This window comes from Ursus americanus, chromosome 17 (assembly GCF_024610735.1).
Source record: "Ursus americanus isolate L20-20 chromosome 17, mUrsAme1.1.p, whole genome shotgun sequence".
NCBI classification, from domain to species: domain Eukaryota; kingdom Metazoa; phylum Chordata; class Mammalia; order Carnivora; family Ursidae; genus Ursus; species Ursus americanus.
Window position 1 is genome coordinate 44,060,877 of NC_142143.1, and position 18,717 is coordinate 44,079,593.

At 43.2% G+C, this 18,717-nt stretch overlaps 1 protein-coding gene across 1 annotated transcript in view; it reads right to left on the bottom strand.

Moving 5' to 3' along the window:
- The window catches only part of LGR5 (leucine rich repeat containing G protein-coupled receptor 5), a 124,765-nt gene extending 108,342 nt beyond the window's left edge, over positions 1 to 16,423 (bottom strand). Inside the window, exon 1 of the mRNA XM_045789577.2 lies at positions 15,849 to 16,423. Within this exon, the coding sequence (XP_045645533.1) occupies positions 15,849 to 16,060 (212 nt within the window). The 5' untranslated portion in view covers positions 16,061 to 16,423. The remainder of the gene's footprint in view (positions 1 to 15,848) is intronic.
- Positions 16,424 to 18,717: the final 2,294 nt, after the last annotated feature.

An 18,717-nucleotide genomic window follows, 5' to 3' on the forward strand; every position in this document is an offset into this window, starting at 1 on the left:
GAAAATAAATCTAATAAAGGGATAAAAATGTTGTTTGTCACACCAGTAAAGTGTACTTAAGACCCTTTGATCAGAAGCTTTTTATGCAGTCTTGTCAGATGGGCTGGAAATATTGTATTTTCCCCCTTTCTCTCCCTTCTTCGTGCAGACTTCTCTGAATTTTGAATTTAAAGACTGTCTGGACGAAAAACATATAAGCACAGTGCCATGTGGGATTATTACTTACAGGTGAAAGCTGGTCTCATAGAGCAGAGTCATTTTGTTTCTTAGCAAATTGTTCATATTCAACAGTGCGTCGTGTTACCGTTTCACACAGAACTGGGCCTTCTGTTAGCATCTTTACCGTATTCTAACCACAGGGTCTCATGCTTACAATTTACGTGTATACACCTGTCAATACTCTACTTGGGGTTGATTATTTATCGCATAAATCTTTTTCAGTGTTCTAAGAGGATCCTGTTTTACATACACAGAACTGAGTATTCTCGTAAGTGTAAAATCCATATACACACACGCACATGCAGACCTATATATAATGTTAATTGATCAAACAGTGTGTCATTTTTATATAGTTTTTATGCATCTTGAGTATCACGCATCAGATGTAACAGCGTGAAGTCATTACCTTTAATCTTCAGTCAAAGTTAAAAGCTTATAGTAAGTTTATGAAGTTAGCACTGCTGGGAATTAGTCAAGCCTGCTAGCTTTCTCAGCAAGAGGTTTTGCTGCTAGATGCACAAATCATGCCAAAATCCATTAATCCTGCTTGAGAGAGGCAGAAAGAAGGTCTGCTTGTTGATTTAATGTTAATGAAATGAATGGGCTCCTGAGGCTACCTACAGAGGCCCTCTAAACTGCAAAACAAATAAAGTCATTTTAAGTAATGCTCACTGCAGGAGAGTAAACAATGCTCCCAGGTTTGCTGCACAAAATGGATGTGGGTGTGGATGCGTAGAAACCTCCCATTTTCTACAGTCTCGCTACACCCGTCCTAGTACAATACACGCGAATGTCAAGCTGACAGATTCATAGAGAACTGGAGAGACCTCAGAGCATATGTTCGCCTCCCTTACTTAACAGACGTGAAAACTGAGGCCGGGAGGGTATGCCATCCTGCCAGAGATTCTACGGCTGATTGGTGGGGGAGCTAGATCTAGTCCAGTGGTTCTCAAAACTTGACCGCACATTGATTTTGCCTTGGGGAGTAAAAAAAAAATCATTCTGATGCCACGCTTCTTCCCCCAGAGATTCTGATGGAGTTGGTTTGGTGTGGGATCTCGGCCTCAAGATGGTTAAGATTAGGTTCCAGATGGAGCTCATGTGCAGACAATTTGAGAACCGTGGACGAGACCTCTAATCCAGCACGCTGCTCCTAGGCACGTCCGGTTTGTTTTCTCCCGCTGCACCACAGGGTTAGCTCTATCTCCCGGCCCCAGGAGTATGCCAGGTGCCTTAGCATCTTATGGAGAGTAGATACATGTGTTTAGAGATTTTCACATTGTTTGCAAAATGAATGTCCGTTTCTTCCATGTGTAAATGCAGAGATGTGCCCCCGCCGTGGTGTGTGGTATGTGTGAGTGTGCACGTAGACCCCTCGAGGGCGGACATCTACCCCTTGGGTGAGCCCACCCCACAGTGGAGACGGTCACCAGAGTCTGTGCCATCTCGGCAGCTTGAGTTCGTGCCTCACTCTTCTCTCTGTCCTGCAGTTGAGCTCACGTTTGAGTCATTCTTGATGCTTTTTTATTCTTTTCTTATTTGCCATAGTCTCCTTTGGGCTGTTGCTCTTTTCTTCCCCCCTCGCCACCTGGAGAATTGTGCTTTGCCTGAGTGAGATCCTTCTGGCTCTTCATTTGAAACTGTTTGACTTTTGCTGCCTTCAGATTCAGCCTGGTTTGGTGACTGTTTAAACTGCTTAATAACGCTAGGCTGATAGATCCCACTTGTCCAATCTAAGCTGCTGGGTAACACATAATAGACGTCTGCCTGAAAGTTCCTTCAGTTTGGGCTTTAGGGCTGTAAAATTAATCAGCTTCCTACTTTAGTAATTCAGCGGGCACTCGAGAATTCCAGAATCATCCTTTCACACGTAGTAAGATATGCAAGGGTTCCTAGAGGGGAGATTTCCCTTGTCCTTTTCAGACCTGCTCTCTTGATTTCATTGGTCATGGGTGAAGCAGCTTGCCTCTTCTGCAGGGGGGCGTCGAGAATCTGTAGAGATGGTGACACAGGGCTCATCCAGCAGAATTAAAAGGCTGTCTGGTCCAATAACCGCCCACCCATCTCTCCTCTCTGCTGGGGATCACTGGGCCTAATTCCAAGGCCCCTGCTCAAAGACAAGCCTGAGTGGTGCTCTGACCCCCTATTTAACTTTGAATCCCTTCCCCCTCAGAGTCAAGTCATTGGTATCTATTATTCTCCAGGGAATAATTTCGGCCTCGTTGTCATCACTGACTGCAAAGATCCTTCCTGCAACTGCACTGAACTGCTTTTTCTTCAGACAGCTACCGTAATTCCTCATGAAAATTCAACTCTTTTGAAGGTATTTTCAGATAGACATAAACATATTCCTTATATTTTTTCCCTTAGAGTTATTTTTTAGCTATTAATACATTTAAAAAATCAAACACATTTCTGTTGTGTTGAAAATGTAGTTTTCCTGGGTGCATCTCTGGCTCTGAGGAAAGTCTGGATTCCCTATGTCCTCTCCGCCTCTCACTAAATCCATCATCTCTCACCTGATGCGACAGCAAGTCAACTGTTGAGAATGGGCTTCTGAGAGCCCAAGAAGTTACCAAACCGCTTTTTTCCCTACATACTCAGGAAAAGTCCTGGAGATAGGTGAGATGAAAATGAGAGGAGAAAAGCAATTTCAGCCCAGGACCACAAACCGTGGGCCATTCATTGAATCCTATCTGCAGAGTGGACTTTTACCAGTAGGCCACTGGCCCACAATCGGGGACAAAGCGTCTGCTCAGTCACTGGCCATCCTGGAGGCCTGTGCAGTGTCTACGCAACCTTATGCACCCAGGTGAAAATAGGAGACTTCATTCAACACACAGAATCTTTTATCTATTTGATACCAACGATCAAAGATGAAAGATCTTTTAAACTTGAACAGGTGCTGGGTGATACACTATTCATTTGAACCTGCCCCTTTTTGTTCCCCCTATTCTTTTACCTAGTAGGTATAAATTTTTGTTTAATGAAAATTATAAAGTTCTAGGGCAATGGATTTAACTATTTTGGGGGAACAGCAATAAGAGGCAACACTGTATTTGAAAAGCATGAGTTCAGGGCCACCTGAGTGGCTCAGTCAGTTAAGCATCTGACTCTTGATTTTGGCTCAAGTCATGGTCTCAGGGTCCTGAGATCAAGCCCCACGTCAGGCTCTGCATTCAGTGCGGAGTCTGCTTAAGAATCTCTCACTTCCTCTCCCTCTGCCCCTCCCCCTGCTCATGCTCTCTCTCTAAATAAATAAAATCTTAAAAAAAAAAAAAGCATGGGTTTAGTGTTTTAACAACTGTAACTTCCTCAGCAACAAAGACAATAGCACCTAACACTTCATGTGCACTCCGCACACGAGGCACTATGCATAGTGCTTTACGTGAATGATCTTACCAGTCTTCACAACAATCCCGTGAGGGAGGCATCACAATTACTGCCATTTTACACACGAGGAAACTGAGACACAGAGTAACTTGCCAAGGATACTCAAGATAGGTCTGTGATCTTTGTCAAGCTGTTCTCATTTCCAAAGTAGGGATAATTATAACTTTTACTGTCTGTTATGAGGGGCAAATGAGAAATTGGGGGCAAAAAGCACTTTCTGAATTGTTTTTTCTCTTTCTTGGGAGTTTACAAACAACGCAGTCTGCCAAGTGTAGAGGGAAGGACCTCTCTGCTATCACAATGTAAGATTCTACCAGAGATTATATCAGCTTGTCTCACTTTCTGTTACACATTTGATGGCCAGAAAAATGGGGCCCTGTATCTTAGATGCAGAAAAGTGCGTTTCCCATAGAGTTTAGGGGAACAGGAGAGTGCCCCTTAGAGAGAGAGAAAATGGTACTAACTCTCCCCAGAGCATGCCCTGGGACAGGCATGCACGGACAGAGGGTGTTTTAAAAGGTAGGTTTTAATGCTGTTTAGTTAAGGTATGGCCCATACATCAGGAGACACCTGTTAGTGAAAAGATAGTTTGTTACTCACAGTTCCCAAGAGTCGGGGGCACATCAGGCCATGCAGGATGACATGGGCGAGCACCAGGGTCAGTTAGGAAGAAGGAGGAGAGGGAGGAAAGCATGGGCATGAGCTTTCATTGTGGTTTCCACGTGAAGGAATAGACAGGGCAAGCAGTCTAGAAGTGGCTAGATGGAATAATTTCAGCAGGGTCGGGGGTACAGGAGCTGTCCAGAGTGGTCAGGTACCTGGCCCTGGGGTCATTAGGATAGACAATATTGACCTAGAGTGTAAGAGCCCAATAATGAAGGTGGTGGGGTGTGGGCTTTGGATTGGCTGGTTTCCACATGAAAGGCACACTTGCAGAGGAGTCCTCTCTATCTCTAGGAATTTTAGATAGTCCTGAGAGAGGCAGTCTCTCCTGAGTCAGCAAGTCCAGAAGAGAGCAAAGCATCACAAAATGCAGAAAATGAAAAACCCGTTTAAAACACAGGGATTCTGGAAAAAAAAAACAAACACAAAACAAAACCCCAAAACAAATAAACAAACAAAACCCACACAGGGATTGTGTGTTCTGATCTCAGTCCCAGGCAGAGTCTTCTTTGGTCCAAGAAAATCTATAATTCAAGGGGTATACATAGGCTAGTAATGAAAACAGACAAGCAGATCAGACAAGCAGACAAATATGGTGGTCAAGTATGGTGAGTTCTATGACAGAGGTGGGCTCAGCATGATGTGGAAGCAGCAGAGACCGGTTTCTAGAGTGCTGGGTCACAGAAGGCTTTCCAGAAAAGCTGGATGTTTGAACTGAATATGGAAAGACACATAGATGTCAGCAAAATGAAAGAGAAGAAAGGCATTCCAAGCAGACACCAACACACGTGAACACCTGGAGGAATGAAACATGGAAATTGTACGAGGAGTTTGATATGGTTGCAGTGAAGACAGCATGAGGGGCAGCAGGGTTTGCAGGTGAGGAATGAAGCAAAAGAAGCTTACTTTGTGGGTCAAACTGAGAATTTAAACTTTATCATGAAGGCCACAGGAAACCACTGAAGGACTGAATATAAGAGAGACACAGCCGTGCATCTTAGACAAACTAGCGTGGTGGTAGGGCATGTGTGTCCCCTGAGCGTCTACGTAAACCAAGACTGGAGGCTGCTACGGCAAAAAGGGAGGAGAGCCTGAGCTAATGCAATTTCAGTGCTAGATGAGAAAGGGAGCACATTCAAGAGACACGAAGACAATCTAAACTTGGTCAAGTCAAGGTCACAAATGAAATTCACATTATAATAAACACATATTTAACTACTATGAACAGACATTTGGGAAATTATTTATTTATTCCTCAAACTAAATCTGATTGTTTCCTTCTGTTTTGCAGATTTTTAGGTGATACAGAGACACTTTATCTGTATCTGCAGTGGGCCAAAAAAAAAGACGATACGGTTAAAATTCAGACACATATACTTATGTATGTAACATACATAAGCCACAGGATTATTTGGCAACACCTAGAAAAGTAACTGGGAATTTTAGATCACTTGAGTATCTGGCATTGGAACAAAAAAGTGACAAGAAGGAACACTCAACTGGGGTTCTTAGGAGAGCTGGGTTCCAATTCCATCTTTGCCAGCCATGTGCTTTTGGGAATGTCATTTACCTCTTAGGAGCACGAATTTCATCATCTGTGAAATGAAGGTGTTGGATTAGATGACCTCCAAGGTCCTTCACACTCTAAATCCTGTGGGTGGACACAGTGTTTGACTCATCAGAAACCTCTGCAACCCATCTAAGTGATTTTCATTCTGTTTATTTGGGCAATTAGGGTAATGCTCTAGCAATCATGATTCAATTTCAGTTTTGCACCGTGTAATGTGACCTTAGGTATACAGCTTAGTCCTGCTGCTAATTTGTGGGCAAAAGATTATCCTTAGTTCTTTACAGAATGTACTCTGCGTGGAGTTAGCTATTTGCACAAGCTCAGAACTAGTATTATCATTAACATCAATCTATCAAAATTAGCCTTTTGTTTCCCAATATACAGTTAACTATGTATTGAGGCGTTTCTACATGGAAGGCAAAGGGGGCCTCAAATTACTACCTACTGGTCATTCGGGACTGGACCGTCTCCACCTAACACTTCTCAGGATTATAAGACCGTGGGGAAGCAGACTCTGCTGGATGGCCAGCAGCTGTGAGGCGGGAAGGTGCATACTTGCTGTCAGTGAATCACGTTGCTGAAACTTCTGAGATCTTCAAATGAGATATGCTTACACCCTGGGAGAATCTGGTTTAACTAGGATTTCCTTTTGCTACCCGAGCTTGAAGACTCAATGAAAAAAGATCTTGAACTTCCTCCGTTGCCCTGAGCCCCAGAGAACAGCTGCTGAGGGAAGGGGCTGCTGTGAGTGTGGACCTCCCACCGCAGGGAGAGTGATGTGGCTTCCCCAAGTTAAAAATCAAAGACCCCAATTTCGGTGCACTTAAGAGTCGATACTTTAATCCCAAAGACTCTTGTCTCCCAACTTCCCTTCATCTTGTAGTTTGAAGCCCTGGGGGAAAGTGTCTGAGATAAGGAAAATGCATGTTTCCAGTCCCCTGATAGTATCTGGAAGCGAGGGATGGAGAAGGATAGAGAGAGACAGGAGAAGTGTACCATCTGTATCAGGGGGCCTAGTAGAGGTGTCACCTTCTCTCAGTCCTCCCTGTACTGTTTCTTGGGTAGCAGATTTCCTCACTTTGTCTTTCCACCTCTCTTGGCATTTTTTTACTAGGCTTAACTTTATTGGGCAGTGGACACTCCAATGGTCATAGACTAGGTCTATGGCCAAGTGCAGGCATGTCTGCTAAGGGTCCCTTCAGGACAGGAAGTTTGAAGAGGAAATAAGGAAGAAGATGTCTTATTTCGGTCTTCACTAGAAGACGCCAAACTCATTCTGTAGATTCATTCAACAAACACTGTGAAATAGATGCTTAAGGCCAAAGTCTCAATATATATATACAAAAAAATAGATGATTTAGGAATGTGACTCCTTCCATGGAAAATTTTATTTGGTTTTTAAAACCAAATAATCTTCACTGTATATGTATATAAAAAGTGAAAGGTTATTTCATGCTGATAGATTGAAAGACCAATTGATTATGTAACACAGTTCCTTCAAGTAAGTGCCTCACAAGAAAATTTATAACCTGAAAACTTCAAGTGCCATGTGGTGTTTTGTGTGTTGAACCAATAAATTCATTAAAATAACATTGGGTAAACCCAAACACAACACAATGAAATTTCTAACACAGCCCACATTAACCAACCAACTTTAAAATAATATCTTTGTTATGTACTAAGGTTAAAAATTCAGCAAATTCTTTATATTTTTTCCACTTGAGATCATGTGTGGTTTTCTCCTTTCCTGAGAAGTACACTTTTGTGGCTTTTTTGATCAAAGGCAGGTTATTTTTGCAAATAGACATCTTTTGTAGAGGTCCCTGTTCTACTTAATCAAGGTTTCAAGAAAAAAGAAGCACAAAAATATTTACCAGTTTTTTAGTGAAACATAAAAATTCTTAGGTTCTTTTCTGAGTGTCGACTTTGGAAAGGAAGGCATGAATGTAAGGTTAGCCATCACTGTGTGTGTGTGTGTGTGTGTGTGTGTGAGAGAGAGAGAGAGAGAGAGAGAGAGAGAAGGAGCAGGAAGGAGGAAATAAAGGAATTTGGCTGCAAAATTGAGTAACAGTTTGAAACACTTGGCTTCCAGTTGTGAAAGATGAGCAACACTGGGGAAAAGGCTGGGCTAACAAGGGACCACTTGAAGAAAGCTTAATCTCAGCTGGCAGGCTGACGAGGAAGGTCAGCTCAGTGCACGCGTTCTCAGCTGGAGTTGGGCTCCCTTTGCCAGGACAATTGTTTTCTGCATTTCAGCTTCTGAACTAAACGGAGGGTGCCTTCACAAGCCAGCTCCTCAGTCTCCTGCCTTGAAAGAGTTGGCTCTCGGCTGCCATGCCATGTCAATGTTATGTATCATTTCCACGGAGCAAGTGGCAGAAAGGAAACCGTGTCTTACTGGTACGTTGGTGCCATGAGTGTTAGTGTGTGTGCAGGAGAGAGATTGCTTTCTGCCCCCTTGACAACCACAGTTCTTGTTAGAAGATGAAACCAAATTCCCTCTGAAGGCAAGGAGATAAAATGAATACAGAAAAACTGTGTATACCTCACAAACGAGACACTTGCAAGTGACTGTTAGCATAATTTTAAATTATTCATGGTAAAACAAAACTAGAGTTGAGAGTGGGGTTTTAGGAGATTTCAGAGATTATATCTGTATGTATCCTACATTTTCTTTTCTTTTTTTTTTTTACAAAGATTTTATTTATTTATTTGACAGAGAGAGACAGCCAGCGAGAGAGGGAACACAAGCAGGGGGAGTGGGAGAGGAAGAAGCAGGCTCCCAGCAGAAGAGCCTGATGTGGGGCTCGATCCCAGAACGCTGGGATCATGCCCTGAGCCGAAGGCAGACGCTTAACGACTGCGCCACCCAGACGCCCCTATCCTACATTTTCTAAACATCAATTCTTACTTGGTGAGGTGCTCTTTATACTGAATATAATTTATAATTAATTGGCCAGCTATTGGTTTTTCATATTGGTGACTTTGCGAAACAATAAACGATTAACACGCATTAGATTTCCAGCAGCAAATAAAAGACTGATGAAATAGGATGTATGTTTAGGAAGAGTTTTTCTTTGTTCGAAGGGGGGAATTTTTCTTTGATTTATCCAGATTTCCAATTTACACTGAAGTCTCTATCACTGGCCTTATTGTTAAACCATGCACAGTTTACAGATAGATAAGTAAACAAAACTTTGAAATAATTTCCATTCTGAATGAAAAGATAATACGGAAACGTTTATGACATCAATTCATCTATCAGTTTTAAAGGTGAATTCAAACTCAAATAAAATTTGCCTGTTAAGAAAGTTCATCTCTCTCTGACTTGCGAAATAGTTCCAAAGAATTCGCTACTTTATTTGACACATAGATCTGGTCATAGACCAAAAAAAAAAAAGAAGTCTTACTCTTGACTTGGAAGGTATTAGTCAGCTGATCACTCTTTAGGTTACTTAAGCAGCTATTACAATTTATCTTTGACTTGGGGACAAGAAAAATTGTTTCTGTGGTAGTAAGAAAATGGATATATGAAAAGATATCTACTCAACTTAAACTATTGGTCCTCAGCTATATAATGTTATTCTCACTTTACTGAATATTAAAAATTGCACTTCCCAGTTAGTTGAAAAAATATTTCTGGTATTAGAGTTTCATAAATTGTGTTCCTGAAAAAAAAAAAAGTGCCGAAATATTTCAGCACCAATTACAATTACTGTGAGGCATAACTATAAATTAGAAGGCTGGTTTTCATTGTGTTTCTGGTAAACTGGCTCTGAAGATAATTTCAGAGAAGTCCCCAAACACGTGGAGCAATTGCAAATATCCCTGAATAAGCCGACAGGCCTGCAAGGTAGGGATGATAATAGTATCTCCGTCACAGGGTGTTTGTGGGCGTCTGAATGAGTAAAGTACTTAGCATAAGGCCTAGTACTCAGGAGGAACAATATAAATGTCAGCTGTTATTACAATAAAGTGATTGAGATATGTAAATTATGGTGTGTTTGTTAAAATAAACAACTCATTGCATCCTCTAAGCTGAATACATTTTAATTGTATTTCAAGTGGGGCTGGGCCACAACCTTGGAGAGCCTCGTGTGGTTCTGTCAGGAGCAAACAGCAAACGGGCCTCTTTTCGCCACTGGGACTTCAGCAGCTGGCTCAGCCAACTCCATTCACTCCCACACTGTCAATGTCTACCGAACATCCCGTAAGTGTCAGGCACTGGTGTGGATGCTTAGGTTATAAAGTGGAAAATTTCCTACCCTGGAGGAACCCACAGTCTAATAAGGAGGATAAACCCTGAAGGAAAGAGAGCTCATCATCACATCCTGAAGTGTTATTCCACTTGACCTTAAAAGGAAGACCGTTCCACGGACACGGTCCATTCCTCTGTGTCCTCTCAAAGCCAATTTCTGCTTCTCCAATCCCAGACTTAAACATTGAGAACAGGGGTAATAAATATATGAAGGTACGAGAAGGAGTCCAGCTTGTGAAGCATCTTTTATACAGCTCTTCTCCTACTGCGGACACCCTGTTCACATTCTTTCAGTATTACCACTAGATAATGTAATTCCATCGCTTGAAATCAAATGACTAATGTTCTTCTACCTACCAGTTTCAAATAAGGCATTTCCATTGGGCTCTACCAATGTAATTAAAAAAAAGTCACTGGGAGAGGCAGAAGAAAATGCCAGGGATTTCAAGAATGGGCCTGCCTCCTACCTCTGGAGAACAAAATTAATTTTGAATTATGAAAAATTTTATGAAAAAATTCCACCCTATAGCTTATGAAATATTCCCCTTTCCCGTAGAAAAGGAGTTCCCTGGGTGAAACTGACTGTTGTAGCTGGCTGTCTATAATGAGTGAATACAAATGTGGATTGAAGCTGACAGAGACGGGAATAAAAGAGTTGCAGGAGGTTAGAACTCATGGATACATCTAACAAATGAAATTCTGCTAAGAGACATCAAAAATAGCGACAGGACTAGATAATCGGCTTGTTTTCTTTGGTATGTAATATATCAGTTGTGGCTCTGATGCCTGTCTGATTCGTCCTTGTGCTATTAAATGAGACTCTAAAAGAAAACATTGCAACAGGAGTGAAGAGGTTGAATCTCATAGGAAGGAATTTGCCTTCTCATGAAGAACTAAATTTACCAGAAATATCCACTTGTGGGGTGTTTATGAAGAAATGTACCATTTAGCATCGTCCTAAATTTATACAAATAACTGAACAAAAACAAAAAATACTCCACAGAATTGCTCAATGCAGAGCTCACTACTGTTTTTCATTTCTATCTTATGGCATATGATTTGGATTAATTGGAAACATACTTCATTTTATAGCTAAAATGACTTAAATGTATGAGTTTAATAGAAAAAATATAAAAAATGCTTTATTAAGGTCAGTAGTTATTAAGTATCAGTTATAAAACTACAAATATTCTGCAATGTCTTTAATTATATGACAGCTTTTCAGGGTTAATTGCTTACAAGGATTCTATTTCTATGCCTTGACAGATGCCTTGGAAATTAAAAGAAAAAATCAAATAGTTCAGTTAAAAAACTTAACTATGAGAAATCATAGACCAGTTTAGTGTTTTTGAACTTCTTCAAACGCATCCAAATGGGAATGGTTCCATTATCAAAACACATTTTATTTAACTACAAAGATTCTTCTTTTTAATTCTAATCTTCTAATTCGTTTGTGATTGCTATCAGAGCTCCTTTACTTTGAAGAAAACGCATAAGGACAAAAAAAGACTAAAGATCTGATTGAAGATCATATTTCTTATATGTAAAAGTTCATTCTTGTCACACAAACTCTGTCATGCACATGTTGATCATATTCAATAAAATACTTATTTTAAATCTACGCCACAAAATTGTTTGAATCAGAACCACTGCTTAGAAAGAAAAAAAAAATCACTCGGAATAATTTAGTCAATGAGTTTCAGTAATTGCCCCCATAACAAAAACACTACTAAAACAACCCTGGGAATCCTGGAGAAAAAGAAAGAGCTTCTTTAAAATGAAGAAAAGTCATTGACATCATTCTATTTTCAACGAATTTTGAAAGCAGTCTGCAGAGCAAACTGCATAAATTTTGCAATTGATCTAAATTTTAAGACTGTTATAACAGCTAAAGGCTTTTGTAACCATTTCTAAACTACAAACATTTTCCTTGATTTAAAATACTTTTCTTTGCTTGCAGGGAAGCAGAAATACATTAAACCATTTCAAAGAAGATTCTAAAAATATTCTTTAATTTTGAAACTGCATCTTAAATGCTTAAAACATATGTATGACACTAGGGCCATACTTAATTAGTTATAATTGAGGGTTTTGATCAGTTTTTATTAATACCAGTTTTGCTAACTATGTGTAAAATTAAATTTTGTTATAAAGTTACATATGGAAAAGTAAGCAAGCTACACAAAAATTAAAAAAAAATAGTCATTCTCCTGGCTCCTTTGGTTCATGTGACATGAATTTGCTTGTGGATGAAATGTTCATGTCTTTAAGCAACAGCAGGAAAAAACTCAGTTTTCATTTAAAAATAAAATGGCTGTTCTGGATCAATAAAGAAAAGTATATTTTCTATACTAAAACAATATTAGGATGTTCATAAGGATTTAGTTTTCCATCTGGATGCCACACTAACTGGATGAAAGACATATCTAAGTAGCATAGGGGAAATTATTTTTAAGACCCAATTACCAAAAAAATGTTCACATTTCATGCATTAAAATAATTTACGTATAATACGATTATCTGCTAGAGCTACTTAATCTCTGACAGATCGTTACTGGTAGATTGAGATGGAGTAAACACTGTAAACAATTATTGCCTGCTTTTATGTCTAAACATTAGTGTTTTCCTTATTTTAATGCAGAGGGAGCTTTATTAGCCTATTTATTATTTTGTGAAATCAGAGCCCAAAACGACTGGAAGAGAGAGAGAGAGAAAGAGAAGATTAAGATTGAGATTTTCCAGTGTTTCCACCATGTTCAGTGGTCCAAGTACAGATCTACTGGGGAATGCAGTTCAGTAAGAAAAGAGAATTAATATTAATGTTTAGACTGGCTTAAGATCGAGCTTTTCTGGGGGAACAAAGATGATAAAACTGCACATAAATAGCTCTTGCCTTATAGGAAGAGGTTCAGGAAACTTTCTTTACCTACGAGTCTGACTAGCCAGCTATCAGATGATGGCAAATCCATTTGCCAAATACGTCCAGCTGCAACTTGCCGTCATCAATCTGTTTGGAGAAAATTAAATGCTTGTTCTTTTGTGGGGAGGGGAGGAAGATTAAGAGATAATATTTTGACTCAAATAAATGGTGATAACCTACTAAAACAATAAAAGATAGTAGTCTGGCTTTTTACCCACATCAGTCCTTGGCACAGTTTGATGTTCTCGCCAAAGCTTCATTACGACGGGGCCCCAGCGGTATGGAGCTGGAACTTCGTGATCTCTTTCAAGACCAAAGGGAACTTATTTCTTAAAATAAGGAAACTGGTACAACACATGCATATGTATTTGAATATGAGTAAATAAAAATTTCTCTTTTAGGTTAGGAGTGCACAAGGGAAACAGAAATGGTCAGATAATTCTAGGTGTAACCAAAAGAGGGCACCATCTACCCTTAATGTCCGCACAGCGTTCCTGTGGTTGGAAAAACAAAACCCAAAAAACTCCAAAAAGCCCCTCAACTCCTCCGCCCCCTACCCCCAAGAAAGGGCATCCCGTGGCTCCTGACATTTTGTACTCGATAAGGAGACCAAATTCTGAAACCGCACCTTATGAAGAACATCGGTTTGGTTATTTGCTTCAGGACTGATTTCTACATTTAACACTCATGGTGCCTGACGTGTTAGCCACGAGAAGCAAGTATTTAACATTCACTGTGACACTTTTCAGACGCTTCGAAATTAATATTTTATAGGGCACTGAGAAAATTTCCCCTTAGGCCAGAGTACAGGTGATGATCAAACAGCACGAGAAAAAGATGACAATTAACTTCCTAATGCTATCTTAACTCCGAGGGGTTATCTATAATGATAGATAAGGAACGGTGGCAGTAAGATCTCCTCTCACATGGAGGACACAGTTAAATGCATTTGAGGTATGCGGGAAATAATCTGAAACAGCATTTGATGCCAACTTTTAGTAACAGAAGCCTAACAAATGTTCAGTCTTTCAAGTGGGACAAAAAAGCACCCTGACATTACTCATAAATTTATTTTCTGTATCCTTAAACATGTCTTATGACAAGCGCATGATTTAAATCGATCAGTGTTTGGAGGGATTGCACACCTCCCTTGTATCTAATCAATTTCTTCAGGGTGATGAGGAAGAATAGTTCCAGGCTCTAAAGTGCAGTTGCCAAACTGCTCTCAAAAATTCACTCTACAGAAGACCACATGATTCTTGAAACAATGAGTTTCGCATTTTAACCAGAGGCTGGGGATGAACATTTCACTTAGTAGTAGAGACAGCTGTTGAGAAGGAAGAAAATGTGAATTCTTAGAGAATGGTCATTTCCATCACTGTAAACATATCACTACCACATGCAATGAGTGCAAGTGGAGGAAAACCTGGTGGGGAAAGAAATAATTTTATCTTTTCAACTAAAGAAAAGCACCCAAGATAGTTCTAGGGTAGATGAGAAGGGGACTGCCATCTGCTAACACTATAATCTAGCAGGATGGTCCCCTCTTTTCAACGCAATATTAAAGCAAATAAAAAAAATTTTTTTTCTCATTCTGTCTCTAGAAAAAGAATCACTATCTAGCGGAAGGAGTTGTGCAAGCCTCTTCATGTTTCTTTTCTCCAGAAAACAACTAAACAGAGGAAAGAACGAGTTCACACAAACATCCCAACTCGCTCCTGCCAAGGTACATCAGAGAAGCCGAAACTGGGATTGCGTGGGCTTGGGGTGGGCTCACCGTAGTAACTCGAATTAAAACCTAAACGTGTCACTTTGTGACCACCTCGTGACCCCTTGTTCAGAGTACCTCTGACCCTCGTCTCTCTGTGCCCGAAGGAACCGAGCCGCAGACACTCCATGGGTTTGGGGGAAGTAGTCACCCTGCCCCCAAGAATCGGGTTCCTCCTAGGTCACCTCATCTACCCAACCACCTGTTATCCTTCGGGCCTCGGTTTTTCAGAGACAACATTATGAAATGAGCCGTTGCCTGCTCTTCGCGGTTGGGGCTCTGGAGGCTGTGGTGGGGGTGGAGGGGGGGGGAGGATCCCCGAGGGATGACAGAGAGCTTTGGGTCTCCTTCGGGTTGTCGGCGCGCTGTTTACCCGCCCCGCCGCCTTCAGCCCACTTCCCTTTTCCTCCCCGGGAGGAGGAGATGGTTAAAGATTACACCGTGGCCGCGGGCACTTCAAAGGGCGGCTTGGGCAGCCAAAGGTAAAGATAACGTTCTGGCAGCTCTAATCAGGGTTTGTGGTTGCCACATTTTAATCACTTCATTAAAAAAAAATAGAAAAAGGCAGAAAGAAGAGAAAAAGGAAAGAGCAAAGCAAAGAAAAAGGTTACATCACACGTTCGTGCAAGGGATGCACAGTAAGTTCCTTTGGGGCTGGGCAAGTTGGAGTTCTCCTTTGGGGAAACTTTTTACAGTCCGTGTCTTCGTGGAACGCGGCTGGACACGGAGGGGAGGTTGGGTCAGGGATCAGTTGGGCAGGCTTAGGGGCGCAAATGTCCACACTGCAAGCAAATGCCTACACCGGGAGCCCTGCGACCTGCCTAGAGCTGCATCGGGAAGCCGCGACGCACTAGCGCTTTCCGGGGCTTGCACTTGAAGCCCTTTCTCTGTGGGCCCAAAAAGTGAGCTCTTGCTCCCCCTGAGACACGTGCATTTCCCTGGGGCCCAAACACGTCTGTCCAAGATGCCCTCTGCAAAGTCGCCCGGTCCCTTCCAGACGCCCAGGCTGGTCCCCCCCGATCTGCCCCCTTCCCGGAGCGGAGCGGGGCGCACTTACAGGTAGGAGGTGAAGACGCTGAGGTTGGAGGGCAGCTCCGAGAGTCCCAAGTCCGAGCAGTCCACCCTGAGCAGCATCCTGCCGTCGGGCTCGCACTGACAGTGCGCGGGGCACCCCCTCAGCAGCGCGCCGGGCTTCGGCGAGCCGCCCACGGCCGCCAGCTGCAGCAGGACCGGCAAGGACAGGAGCACGCCAACCGGGGAGGTGTCCATGGTGCCCCGGCAGGGGGCCGGGAGCGACCCGCGGTCGGAGGGCAGCGTCCGGGTCGCCGCGGGCCTCTGCCGCTTAGAGCGCGCCTGCGGCGCTGGGCGCCGCGCTCCTGCCCCACCGCGGGGGCGCAGAGGAGAAGCGCCGCGGGGCCGGGCCGTGCCCGCTGCCGCCACGCGGGCCTCGGCAGCGGCCCTGGCTGCAGCCGCCGCAGGGGCAGAGAGCGTTGCTGCTGCAGGCCGCCTGCTCGGTGTGGAGCAGCATCTCCGCTCGCACGCTTGTTTTTTAAAGCGCTCCAGCCCGAATTGCGCGCCCAGTGACGTCAGCGCCGCCCGGCTTCCCAGGCACCCCCCGTCCGGCTGCACTCTCCCTCCTCCGGCCCCCTCCCTCCTTTCCCGAGCGCAGGCTGGGAGGCGGCTGGCGGCGAGAGGTGCAGGCGAGTTCTCGGCGCGCGGGCTTGGCCGCCGCCGGGCGGATTCCGGTGCTCAGCACCGTGTGAGGGCCGGGGGACCCCCCACCCTCATTCCCCTCTGCGTCGTGGCGACCCAGATCCGAGAGCCCAAAGGGACCTGCCTGAGGGACACAGCTGCGCGGAGACCGAAGGATGCAGCACGCTTCCTCCAAGCCCACTTCAAATAATGGAAGGAATTCATGGAGTGATTAAAAAAAAACAGACTAAAATTCAATCCAGAAAAATAGTTAACCGTTATCAGGGTAAGGAGGCACGCATTCCCTGGCGAACGATGGGTGGCCTTTTTGATCCTTACCTCACAACACACTGTCTAGCTCGCTTTTCCCTAAAATCAAAGTGCCGGGTTAATGGCTAAATAAATACGGCTCGTGAGCAAGGACTGCAATTCGGCCTTCCTGACTCTTGGGGCGAGAAGTCGAAGTGGTTATTTTTTGAAGTGTTTCAGGATCCCCTGGAAAGTCACCTTTAGTAGAAATGCCGGACAGACCGGGGGCTGTTTGCTTTTGTTCGGGGAGGGGCTTTTTCTTGCCCAGTGCCCCCAGCCTTCTCTAAGTGCAGCCCCGTCCCCGCCCCCCGCCCCCCCCCCCCCCCCCCCCGCCCAGGCGAGAGGCACCGGGCTCAGGGAGAACCTTTGCCGAGTACCAGTGCAGAATGTGTGTTCTCACCCGCTTCAGCAAGTGCCCTACGCTGAAACTACGGGAGAAAGGAGGACGTAGGGCTTTCTTGGAGAGAAGGCCTCAGCGAGAGAACAAGTCACACGTCTCCAGATCCGAGAGAGTGGCTGAAAGAGGTGACAGCCCAAGCCTGTCATATCAACTCACAAAAATGCACAGTTTTCTCTTTAGGGCACAATGCCTCCTTGTTTCATGAAGGTGGAGAACCCTTTTGGCTCTCAAGGCCTCTCTTCGTCTTCTTCCACTTAGCCTTTCCCACCGAATTTCCCATATAAACTTCAGAATTTTGCAATTGGGAAGTTCTTTTTCTTTTTTGTTAGGTGTGTTTCCCCACCTTCATTGAAGGAGTGATCCCCACACCTGGCTGATTCCCTGTGGAGCTTTTATGATTAATATAGGTACCTGGACCTCAATCATGAACATGTCCTTTTCCTGGGTGAATCCCGTCATTTGCAAGTTTGTGATTCTCTGAATTAGATGGAGGGGCAGAGTAGCTAGGAATTAGAAACTCCATCCTCCTCGCTTTGCAAATAAAGGAGCTGTGGCCCAGATACTGGAAAATTTGACAGTGGCTGCTGAAAACTGTGAGTTAGCCTGGTTTCTGGACATCAGGGCAGGGCCCGGTTCTGGACTGTTGCTTCACTTATCCCGATGCACACCATATCCTCTACCATCACTCAGCTTATTCCCACGTTATTATTTCTCCAAGCCGTTCTTCCACATGTATAGAATGCCTACTAATTGCCTATTTTCCTTCCCACTTGTTTCTTTCCCCAGATTACTTGTTTTGTAAGTGCAACTCAAGATTTATTCTTTTTATGAAAACTCCCATGACCACAGTCTGCATTAATCATCAAGCAGCCAATATTTGTAGAACCGCGGTGATCACGATGCAGCAGCGAGCTGAGGGGCGAGTTAGCTCTCCGCATGGAGCTTGCAGTCTAAAAGGGGAATCCCCCAGAAGATGAATCTCACTGAACAGTATGTCGTAAATACCACAAAATTTCGTTCTGAAGTTTTCTTGAAAGCATATTTGTTTTGTTTTGCCAATTTTATTGTGACAACTTTGGAGGCAGGAACTAGGCCATTTGTCTTATCTTTACCTGTAGGACTGAAGCTCACAGTGGTGACCCCAAACCTAACAAATATTTACTGACTGATCGATTTATCAACACAGGCATCCAAATATGGTTGTGTCCACTGTCTGACTAAAAACTTTTGGCAATACTTTCTTGACTTCAGGGTTGCTGAAAAGAGCATAGCACTTTAGTTGTAGAATGAATCAGGCAGAACCAGATTTGAATGTAGGTTCTGCCTGTTTCAAGCTATTTGATCAGAGGCACAGAATGAGCCCACCTGTCTCAGTTACCTTCTCTGTAAAAGGCGGATAATTATTCACCTACGTTGTCCTAAATGTGAAAATGTCTGGAACTTGGCCTAGAGCAGAGTAGATTTTCAACCTGTGTTAGTGCCTTTCCTCTTCTTTTCGGGAATTAAAACTTGTTAATAAATTCAT